General features: G+C 42.6%; 2 protein-coding genes across 4 annotated transcripts; one reads left to right on the top strand and one right to left on the bottom strand.

Moving 5' to 3' along the window:
- Positions 1–2,591: 2,591 nt before the first annotated feature.
- Positions 2,592–4,816, bottom strand: LOC107615953 (uncharacterized). Its single transcript, XM_088499273.1, has 6 exons — positions 4,541–4,816; positions 4,149–4,460; positions 3,793–4,064; positions 3,378–3,675; positions 3,247–3,311; positions 2,592–3,177 (listed from the first exon to the last, which is right to left on the bottom strand). Exons 1-6 carry the CDS (start codon positions 4,814–4,816, stop codon positions 2,592–2,594), a joined length of 1,809 nt encoding a protein of 602 aa, XP_088355399.1.
- Positions 4,817–5,954: 1,138 nt separating this feature from the next.
- On the top strand, positions 5,955–10,848 carry LOC107618232 (Enhancer of polycomb-like transcription factor protein). 3 transcript variants are annotated; one of them, XM_016320240.3, is made up of 4 exons: positions 5,955–7,542; positions 7,739–9,055; positions 9,489–9,603; positions 10,336–10,848. In XM_016320240.3, exons 1-4 carry the CDS (start codon positions 6,898–6,900, stop codon positions 10,566–10,568), a joined length of 2,310 nt encoding a protein of 769 aa, XP_016175726.1. In that variant the 5' UTR covers positions 5,955–6,897; the 3' UTR covers positions 10,569–10,848. The 3 variants fall into 3 exon arrangements, with proteins under 3 accessions (XP_016175726.1, XP_016175725.1, XP_016175728.1); XM_016320239.3 differs by having other exon boundaries at positions 10,327–10,848; XM_016320242.3 differs by having other exon boundaries at positions 9,489–9,608; positions 10,327–10,848.
- Positions 10,849–11,882: the final 1,034 nt, after the last annotated feature.

Here is an 11,882-nt window from a genome sequence, read left to right as displayed (position 1 = left end):
GGTTTTGTAAGTGATTTTGCATGTGGTTTATTGTAGTGGTTTATGTTAGTGATTCATGTTAGTTGTTTTGGAAGTGGTTTTGTAATTGGTTTTCCATGTGGTCTATTGTAGTGATTTATGTTAGTGGTTTATGTTAGTGATTTTGCAAGTGGTTCTGTAAGTGGTTTTGCATGTGGTTTATTTTAGTGATTTTGCTTATTGGATTATGTTAGTGATTTTGCAAGTGGTTTTGTTAGTGGTTTTGCATGTGGTTTATGTTAGTGGTTTTGTTTGTGATCTACCTTAGTAGTTTTGTTTGTGGTTTTGTTGGTGGTTTATGTTAGCAGTTTTGTTAGTGGTTTCAGAAGTAGTTTATTTTAGTGGTTTTGTGGTTTATTTTGGTGGATTTGTTAGTGGTTTTTTTTAATAGTTTTGCATGTGGTCTTTGTTAGTGGTTTATGTTAAGTTTTTCTGTTAGTGGTTTCTTTTAGTGGATTATGTTGTTAGTGGTTTCTGTTAGTGGTTTTGTTAGTGGTTTTAATTATGCGACTCGACGAGAGGTACATTCCGTACTTGCAGATGGCCGGATTATACCACCTTGCGAGACTAAACGATAGATGGTTTAGATTGGATGAGCCCCTTTGTCAGTGCTTTTGTCGAGCAGTGGCGTCCGGAGACGCACACATTCCACATGTCGTTTGGGGAGTGCACGATAACACTACAGGATGTGGCGTACCAGTTGGGGTTGCCGGTCGACGGGCGTTATGTCAGTGATTGCTTGACGGATTTCCAAATATACATCTAGGGAGGCCGTCCAGCGTGGGTTTGGTTCTAGGAATTGCTTGGAGTGTTACCTCCTGCAAACCAAATTCAGAAGTTTGCAGTGAACTGCACCTGGTTCCAGGAGACCTTTGGAGAGTGCCCCGAGGGAGCCGATGAGGAGACAGTGAGGCGCTATGCTTGTGCCTATATCATGATGTTATTGGGCACTCAACTATTTGCCGACAAGTCCGGCAACCGTATTCACATCAGATGGCTATCCTACGTTGCTAGGCTTGAGGAGATGGGTGGCTACAGCTGGGGGTCGGCAGCACTAGCGTGGTTGTACAAGTGCATGTGCCGAGTGGCCAACAGACATGTGATGAAGTTAGCTGGCCCGTTGCAGTTACTTCAGTCTTGGATCTTTTGGCGCTTTCCTTGGTTTAGACCTGCTGGGTATGATACGTTCAGCTGGCCCTTGGCCTCGAGGTACTGTTGTCGGACTTTTCTTTTTCGAGTTAAATTATTTTGTTCCATGTCCGCCTATAATGTTATACTATTATATCACACTTTTCTTTCGTTATAACACCAATGTGAGTTGCAGATGGTCAGGTCACAATCTTTCCGCTAGCGAGAAGGGACCTCGAGTGCAGATGTGGAGGCTGAGGATAGACTTGTTACAGGCCAGGGATATGAGTATACTAACCGCTTATGTTTAGTTAAGTAACGTTTCAAACTTCGCTTCACGAGGTGGCTTAACATTGTTGATATATATTTGCAGTTTATTTAGATGTCGTATAGCTCTCCCGACGTCCTTCAGGTTGTGCATTCGGAGGTGTTGGAACCTCGTCATACGGTGTTATGGCGGTGTGTGACTTCTTTGATATATTTCGCCGTTATAGAGTGGCATCAGATTGATCGGGTGCTACCGCAGTTCGGCGGATTACAGCCCCACCCGCAGCCCGCCCTGAACATCGACTTCTTGATGTCGAAGGACGGCAGAGGCGGTGATCGTTGGTTCCCCTACAGTTTGCAGTTCTGGCATCTTCATTAGGAGAGCTGTGCGGATCACGTTCTCCGGTTTGATGTTGTCGCAGACCCAGGTCCCTCACATGACTTCTTGGATTGGTGGCGTCAGCATGGTAAGAGGTTCTTGTCACCGGAGATGTACTTTGGGGATCCGAGAGCCGTGCCTATTCCTGTTGAGGCGGCGCAGAGGGGTGCCGGACGAGTTCTTGAGATGGACCGTGTTGACGACGTTCCGGATAGGCGTCAAGTTGAGCAGAGAGCTCGTGTTGGGACACAACAGAGCCAGCGTGAGTGGAGGTGGCTCGACCAGGCCATGGAGGAGGGTGACGCGGCGGGTAGGGGTAGAGGCAGACGACGAGGGCGTGGAGGCCGACACAAGGCACGTGCTGCGTGGGATGATCACGGTGATCATGGTGACGATTACGACGATAGTGACTAGCATGGGCCTGGTGGGAGAGACGCTAGTGGCCATGCTGGTGTAGGGGGTGTTAGTCCTCATCATGGTGGTCATGGTGGAGAGTGGTACGGGTCCGGTGTGGGAGATGGTTCAGCACAGGGTGATGGTGAACTTGCATTAGGGCCACTCGGGGATTACTTCGTTGATGTCCCCGCTGACGACCATGCACTTCAGGAGAGTCAACCATGGGTTAGTCCGGGGACGCTATTTTCAGAACGAACCAGAGCTAAGACGATACACCTGGTGGACATACGGCTGCCAAGTTAGCCGTGAATAGACACAGCATGTCAGGGCGTGAGGACACGGGAAATGAAGTGCCTGAAAGTATCCACAGTCACATGTCTGAGCTTCGAGTGACACCCTGTAGCTAGCTACCGAGTGAGAACGAACCAGTAGGAGTCGTCTCCGAAATGGTGAACTCCGAGTTATCTCTGTCGTACAAAGTTACCGTGAAGCACCTCGCCGTCTTCAGATTGGCCTCTATACACTTCACCAGATGTTGACCGAATTGTTGTCTGGTTCCCAGCTGGGCCTCAGCCTCTCTTCCCTTGCGAACGAATAGTTCGGCCAACCTCCCGTAAGTTGCCTTCACCAGCGAGCACACAGGGAGATTCCTGATTCCCTTCAAGATTGAATTAACACACTCGGAGATATTTGTCGTCATGTGACCAAATCTCCGACCCTCATCCTGATGCTGGGTCCACAACGAATACTCGATCCGGTTCGTCCACTCACACATGGCAGGGTCTTCAGACCGCAGAATATCAAACCAGTAATCGAACTCCACCTCAGTCTTAGCATAGGCTACATTCATAAGAAGCCTCCTTGCGTCCTTGCCCTTGAAGGTCAAGGCGAAATTTGATGCGACATGTCGAATGCAGAATGCACGGTAGGCAGCTGGAGGTAGCCATCCTCCGTCCGGAGCCTCAAGGGCAGCCTTGATGCCGTTATGCCTGTCTGATATAACCAGCAGACTCGGCTATGGGGTCACGTGCTGACGCATGTGGGAGAGAAAGAAGGACCAGGACTCGGCATTCTCACCCTCAACCAGTGCAAATACAACAGGCAAAATGTTGGAGTTCCCGTCCTGTGCAATTGCGACGAGCAACGTTCCCCCATACTTGCCATACAGATGGGTGCCATCAATACTGACCAAGGGCTTGCAATGACGGAATGCCTCAATACATGGTGGAAACGTCCAGAACAGTCGGTAAAAATAAGCTTGCGACTCGTCCACCTGACCCCCAACTCGAACAGGGCTCGTCCTAAGGACTGCAACAGTACCAGGCATCGTCAGCTGAACTCCTAACACCCACCTAGGGAGCTCGTTGTACGACTCATCCCAATCACCATAGATATGGGCAACGGCCTTCTGCTTCGCCAACCAAACCCTCCTGTACGTCGGCCTGAACCCAAAGTGTGCTGCCGTCGCATTCAGGAGCACCTTGATGCTAACGGATGCATCAGCCCTAACCATTGGCATGATGAATACCGAGAACACATGATAATCCAAACTCCTGTGGTCGCTGGAGATGGACGTTGCGAGACACGTATGTGGTCCGTTGTACCGTTTAACCTCCCAAATTCCCTTGCGCTGCCAGAGACTAAGCCTAATCAACCATGTGCACCCATTCCCATACTCAGAACACTTCCCAACATACCGGCGATAGTCAGACTCCACCACATTGTACTGTACCCCGCGTCGGATGCTGTACGTCTTGACACTTAACACAGTCTCATCTTTATCCTGAAACTGCTGACCAACCTGAAATTCTATCAGACCTGCAGACCCTTCGGCATCTCTAGCACCAAATCCAGCAGGCTCCCCAAGAACCCCATCCTGCCTCATGGCATCCAAGTCCAAAGATGAAAAGTGCGAAGGGTACTGCTGTGTGCCAGAGCTAGAACCACCTCCCGCCCCAACTGGCTCACTTGCTCCTATATCATCGCCACTGTCATCAGCAATGATATCCGGCTCCACATCATCATCGTTTGGATCATTCAACAATGCATCTTCCAGACCAGCCGGTGCAGCACACTGTAAAGAGGTCGGCACAGTATCCCCTATTCCAACCTCGCCCCCTCCACTACAGTTGAGATCAGCAGCGAACAAAGGGGAGGCGACATGCTCGACCAGAGGTTCATACACAGGGATGGAGGAAGATGCACCAGCAGGTCTGGAACTAGAACCGGCTACCGTGCCTACAGTCGGGGTATTCCGGTTCGAACCCCCGAGCTGGATACCACGTCAACCAACTTCGCCAACAGTTCAGGTGTCCTAACTTCGGGAAACTGCCGACGACAATGAAACATGACCTGCAAGTCCTCATCACTCCCTATCGTGAGACAATCATACTTCATGATTTCTTGCAGCACCGAAATTGGAATGCGATAGAAAAACTTCTTAACCCGTTTCACGCCTTCCAGACTAAGTTTCTGTAGTACAGAATTAACTAGGTCATCATAGCTCGTCGTAGGCCTCATAAAAATACTGAGAGGATCCTTATCGGTAAACTTCACACCGGACCATGTTTTCCTCTTAATCGATCCTCTATGGTGAACCAACACTACAAAACTCTCCTCACTAGCCATTTTCCCACTCTAATGAGATCAATTCACGTTCACACCTTATTTATACACGTCTGGTCCTATATAATTTGAACCAGTCTAATTCGAACTATACATTGTGTAATTCGAATCAGCCAGTATCGAATTATTTGGGATTGCGTGCTGGGGAGTGAAAATACTTAACACACACATCAGGGCATCGAATGGTAATAAAGGATAATTAAAATTGACATTTTTAAAGCTTAGGAAACATGTTTTTATATGTATCACATAATAAGGAAGGAATTGTAAAGCCATGCAAATTATATGAATAAGTGGGTGAAGAATTGATAAAAACCACTCAATTGAGTACAAGATAAATCATAAAATAGTGGTTTATTAGGGAGTAATTCAAATCACCTTGAGTCGAATTACTATGTGTGTGTAATTCGAATAAGGCTGATTCGAATTAGTGTGTCTTTGCGTCTGTGTATAGTTCGAATCGATATGATTCGAATTATATATAAATGGAGTTCGAATTGACCTGGTTCGAATTACATAGAAACCTGCATTGGTTGATTAATGAACCAGATTTTGGTTTGTCGGATTTGTGTAAAATTTTCATCTCCTTAGCTTAATTAGGTTATTCGCCCTTTTTTTTAAATTTTGTAGTGTGTTTAATAAAATTTTAATAATAAAAATAAAAATAGTAAAAAAATAAAAAATATCCTTTTTAAGTTTCAATTTATATTTTTTAAAAAAAATATTTTTAACATTATAAATAAATAAAAAATATTTTTATATTATTGTACTTTAAATATAATATTATAATAAAAAATATTTTTATACAAAATATTTAAACATAAAATTATTTTTATCTTTAAAAAAATATCACTTAAAAAAATATTTTCATACAAATTCACCTAAACAAATATTTAATATAATTGATCAAAAAATATTTAATTATGTTGAGAATAAATAATTAAAAATTGTGTCAAACTGTCAATAATCCGTTTCAGTTTTACCGAAGTTAATAATTTCACTAGAATCTCATGAGTCACCTCTCTCAATATTCTCATAATACCCTCCAAAAGACCAAAACTCACAACCATAACCTTCTCTCCATCTCACACGTTACACAACAAAAGCCCAAATCAGTCATTTCGTATCCCACAAATCACTCGTACGTGTCACCGAAACAAATATCCTCTTCCTAGTTCCTCCCTCCTCTCATTCTCTCTCCTCTCTAAAGACCAGAGCAGTGAGAAGCACGAAACGCTCTTTTTGAGCCATCGAAGTGACTGCTCTGCAAAAAAACAAACATCCACCGTCCCTTCTTCTAATCTAACGGCTCACATCACTCCCCCTTCACCAGTGGTTACCCCCATCTTTCCCCACACAATGGTTTTATTGTTTTAACCATAAACCCTAGCCGAAATCGAAACACACTCTCACTCTCTCTCTATCACCCTCTCTCTCTCTCTCTCTCTAACTAAGCGCGCGCTCTTTCCCGCTTCCGCCTTTTCCCCCCTTCTCTCTCTCCCTCCCTCCCCCTCTCTCTTCTCGCAGATCTCGAGCTTTGTGATTAATTTCTCGGTTTCAATTCTTCGTCTTCGCTTTCTGTAACGTTTGCCCTCCGTTTCTTCTTTATACCCCCTCCTAAAATTTTGTTTTTGGTCACTGTAAATCCGTCGTTCATGTATCACACGAGATCGTTCTTTAAATTTCTCTTGTACCGACTTTGTTCGTCTTTGATGATTATGGTTTATTATGTTCCGATTCTGAGATTAAGAACCTTCTAGAATAATCAAGTTTGTGGTTAAGGGTGTTGTTTGTGACTTTGTGTGGGTGTATCAGTGTATGTGTTTTCCTTTTTTCTTTTTTTTTTGTTTATTTATTTATATTTTAAAAAGTTGGTTTGGGTTTTGGGCTTATTTAACACTTTGTTGCTGAGAAATAGAGTCTAGGTCGTCTCCGTAAGTGTTGGGGGGTTTTTGGGCAACTTTTGCGACTCGGTGCTGAGTTGACTCAACTCGTTGTACGGACTCGGTGAAATTCGAAGGTGGTTGGGAATAGGGCCAAAAAAGATCGAATCCCGGGCGGTGTTCTTCGGGGACCGGACGGCAATGCCGGCGGTTGGGATGAGGCGGACCACGAGGGTGTTTGGGGTGGTCACGGGCTCTGAAAACGCCCGTGTCCTGCGGTCGGGGCGGCGTCTGTGGCCGGAATCCGGCGAGAGCTTGAAACCCAAGAGAGGTAGTGGAAAGGCGGATGAATGGCCCAAGAAGCCCGAAAAGAACAACGTTGATGCCGCAGCTTTCACCTCGCCTCGTGGCGGCGGCGGAACTGCGAAATTGAAGCAAGAAAATGCAGTTCCTGTTCGTGCCAATGAGAAGAAAAGCGTTGTTAAAGCCGTTGAGATCAGGAAGCAGGGGACGGTGCAGGGTGCTCGGTCGTTGAGCAAAGGCCCTGATAAGTTCTTTGGGATTGTCTATACGAGGAAGAGGAAGAGGGCTGTTGTTGATGCCAAAAAGAAGAAGTTTGGGTTGCGGTTTTCGCGGCGGCAGCAACCGAGGAAGGATCCGTGCGTGTTTGCAGCTGTTGTCAGGAGGCAGTGCTTGGGCACGGAGGATGATATGTTTTCGCGGTTCTTGGTTTTAGTGTTGAGGGCTGCATTGAGGACCGGGGTTGAGATGAAGGAGCTCTCTGCATTCCTTCTTTCTGAGCCTCTCTGTGGTGCTTATGCTTCAAGGGGAATACAGTTCTTGCAGGTATTATGATTATGTTTGGGTTTGTATTTGTGATTTGAATAGTAGTAATGAATGGATGGAAAACAGGATAGTCGATTTAGTTATGTTTACTATAGAGGTTTTTCTTTAGTGATTATCCGCATATTGATTGCGCATTTTTTAAGTTTCGGGTTATCTTTCCTAACATGTAAGTTGTATTTTATCTTTTCTCTTTCAGGGTTCTCCTATGGTCCACGTTGGTGTTTGTCAGTTTTTTGGGAACATGAGGCTTGGGCCATCATTCTCTCTGGATTTTTCTGCGGTTCCTCACTGTTTTAATTATCTGCGTTCTTCAGTGTTTTTGAGATCGATGTTTAGATCATTTTTTCTTGTATATAATCCGGTACATGAGTCTAGTGATGTCGAGGATGAAATTGACTTCCCAGAGTTGCAGAATGAATTGAAGGTTTCGTACAATTCTTTCGTGAGAGAACCTGATGAGAGTGGAATGATCCTGCCTGAGGTTGTTAAAATCAATGATGCTTTATCAGCACTTGCATCCAACAAGAGTTCCAGGTTACCTGGTCGAAGTGGACAATACAGAAATGTGAACTCTAAAGGCATTCAACGGAGGAGGACTTCTCTCGGGAAACGGAAGACTCGGAATAATTTATTGTTAGAAAGAAGTAATGGAACAATTACTTATAATTTAAGGAATGGGCCTAAAAGAAATATTGCAGCTGTAGCATCTAATATGAAGCTTAGAAATTTGGCTAACAGTGACACTTCAGTAAGCTTATCAGAAGCAGGTTGTGCCGCAGTAAACTCAACCGAAGGACTGGATTCATCTTCTTGTTCTACAAATATATTGGTTACAGAGTCAGATAGATGTTACCGGATAGAAGGAGCAGTTGTCACTGTAGAAATGTCTTCATCAAGGGAGTGGCATCTTGCTGTAAAGAAAGATGGATTGACAAGATGTACCCTCAAACCAGAAAAAGTGATGAGACCCTGCTCTTCTAATCGTTATACCCATGTGATAATGTTCTCGTTGGACCATGGGTTGAAACTGGAGTTTCCTAATCGACCGGACTGGGTTGTCTTCAAAGACCTTTACAAAGTGTGTTCTGACAGAAATGTTCCTGCTCCTGTTTCTAAATTTATTCCAGTGCCAGGTGTCCGAGATGTCGTTGGCTATGGAGATAATATCATGGCTCCCTTCTGTAGGCCTGAAAGTTATATATTAGCAAATGGTGACGAGTTATCTAGAGCAATAACAAGGAAGAGTGCAAATTATGACTTGGATTCTGAAGATGAAGAATGGTTGAGCAAGTTTAATGCTGAGTATCAAGAACATGTATCTGAGGATCAATTTGAGTTAATTGTTGATGCTTTGGAGAAGGCTAGCTACTCTAACCCAGATGATTGTCTTGATGAGACTTACCTTGTTAATCAGTGCCGGGATCTTTGTTGCAAGGTAGTTTTAGAAGCTGTTTGTAGCTTTTGGATGAGAAAGCGGAAACAAAAACGTTCTTCTCTGCTTAGGGTTTTCCAGGTAACTTGTCTATGTTTTTACATATTGTAAAAGTAATTAGTTTTCTGGATATTGTTCCTTTTTGTTTTCTTCTCATCTCTTGGTTGCAAAGCGGGAAAAACACTTCTGGTCTGTTGTAAATTAGGATCCGTTTGAATCTGTTAATTATTTTTTGGCCTAAATATATTTCTCCATGTATGTTTTGTATTTTTGGAAGCAATAGAGGATCACAAAAAATATTTCTTATTCATTATTAAGGGATATAGTTTTTCAAGTGGGTCAGTGGTTTTGTCACTGTCTGTAGCTGCATGTGTCCCATGTTTACCTGAATAGGGGAGATACCTAGTGAGAAAAGTGAGCTTATATGAGAGTGAGAGGATCAAATCTATGCATGTTTAAATATACAGTGTGCTCCCAATAATTAACATGTTTGAAATGGTTTTTCTCTGCTCAGAGTAATCAATCAAAGAAGGCTCCACTCATTCCCAGGCCTTTGCTGAGAAAGAGGAGGTCATTCAAGAGACAGCCTAGTCAATTTGGCAGAGGCAAACATCCAAGGGTTTTGCAAGGTAAGGTAGTGATTTCTTGTCCTCTTCATAAACAAAGATCGAGTCCTCTAGTTCTGAGAATATTTTGGATGTGATGTTTTTTTTTTTCGGCTTACATCTTATTGGTAATCTGGCGCTATCATTCTTTTGACTAATTTCATCTTACCCACACGCTATATACCCACATGTTATACTAAAATTTGTTGAGTGTTGGCCGCTGATCCTGTTTAGTGGCTTTTTCTATTCAGCTTTTTTCTGTGGTACATCATTCAATATATCATGTAATCATCTGTGTTTTCAAATGAAATATAAATTGTTACTTTGGTTTTCTGTTTTCCTTGTCTTTTTTCAGTTTCAAGAATTTTTGCGAATAAAATTAAAACAAGCAGAGGAGGGGAAAAATTGACCTTTATATAGTTTCCTTCATAAAATCCTGAAACACAATATGAAATGAAAATAGAAAGTGCATATCATAACCAGGTAAAAGAGAAATAGAAGCCTTTGTGAAAATCTCACATGACCTTTTTATGTATTAATTTTCTTTGTTGATTTGATGTTGGTTCTATATTTGGCTCTTTTCTGGTTTAATAGTGAAAATTAACATTGTGTTCTATATTGTTCACTTGTTTGGTTGATTCTAGTGATTTGCTTTTAGTCAAATCACATTCAAATCCATAATATTCTCATAGAACTAGAGCCAAAATAAGGTGATTATATCTGATCTGATCTGTTCATTTATATTAGCAATTGTAGCTGAACAAGATGCTTTGGAGGAGAAGAATGCGATGCGAAAGTTTGAACATGCAAAAGCATCGGCAAACGAATCAAAGGAGTATGCAGTACGGAAGCGGAAGAGGGCTCAGTCTCTAATGGAGAATGCAGATTTGGCCATCTACAAGGCCACCATGTTGGTCAGAATAGCCGAAGCAGCTCAGTCTCAGGCCGGAGAATCAGTAAATGAGATGGCAGAACACTTTCTTGATTGACTGGTAGAGTCAACCATTCCTTATGCTAAATTATCATCACACCCCAATTTTTATTACACAAAGGGTTGCAGTGGCCGTTGTTTATTTTTTTGTTCTAAAAAAGGGAAAATATTGTAATTGTGTACATATTTTTTTTACCTTTTGCTTGTATGTACATCTTGTCTTCAAGTAATGACCCTCACACCAGTCTCTTGTACAAGTAGTTTAGTGGATTAACTTAAAAAGGATTTTAAGAAATGAAAAGGAGGAAAAATATGAGAATGAAAGATTTATTTTAAAACCTTGCACCAGTGCCTCTGAATATATTATTGCCTTGCCCCCGATATTCATTAGGCATCGTTGTGCGCATACGGTGATGTGATTGAGGTAAAATATAGGTGAAGATTTTGATAGAAGAGCATTTTATATTTTTACACAGTTGCCTCTAAAGAACTTCAAGATGTGCCAAACCAAGATTCAAGCAAAGCAAACAATAAATTCTGAGAATTATTCGGTTTTTCCCTTAAACCTTTTGGTACTAATATTGATTGGCAATACCTGGTTTTTGCTAGAATAGAAGTATAGAACTATGAAATAGAATTCTCTGATTACATTGAAACCGAAACATGAGCTTAAAGGAATAATAGGAAGCTGACTGCATTTGATTGAAAAACGATCCACAAAATAGGTTCTGCCGTTCTGAGGTAGACATGGCCGAATCAAGCATGATCTGTTTTGTGGACAGTATCAAAAAGTGACCCAATTCACTTCTCTTGTTTGGGTGCCATTCCCTTCCGACCCATGATTCCTCACAGAGCCCAATAAGACCTATAATTAATTAAGAAAAAAAGACAAATAAGTCTCTAACTTTTTTAAACGTGGACCATTTCGTCCCTTAGGATTGAAAAATACATTTAAATCTCTCACCTTATAAAACGCGTGACAATTATATCCCTCCGTCGAGTTGGGGCTCAAAACGATAACAGAGAATGCTGACCTGGAGGGGTGAAGAGTGAGTTGTCCGTTTTGATTGATGATGTGGATAGGGAACAAATTGTTAATGGACATATTGGTCCTTAGTCTTCAAAACAACGTTGTTTCTATCCCCCACCTTATTTCACCCTTTGTAATCCTCATAACACCCAAAAGTCACTCCAGTTATTACAGAAAACCCTATCAGAACATTAACAACGTCTTTCTCCCTCAAAAAAAAAAAAAAAAGAACGTCTTCCTCCAGCTGAAAGTGGTAGTGTGCTTAGTGGACGTAGTGGTTGGCGAAGGTTACGGCAAGCTTCGACTGCGAAGAAGTTGACATCTTCTACAGAGGTAAGGGTA

The sequence above is a fragment of the Arachis ipaensis genome, chromosome B9 (genome assembly GCF_059453495.1).
Source record: "Arachis ipaensis isolate K30076 ecotype BB chromosome B9, ASM5945349v1, whole genome shotgun sequence".
Lineage (NCBI taxonomy): Eukaryota > Viridiplantae > Streptophyta > Magnoliopsida > Fabales > Fabaceae > Arachis > Arachis ipaensis.
This window is presented reverse-complemented; position numbering and strand designations above follow the sequence as displayed.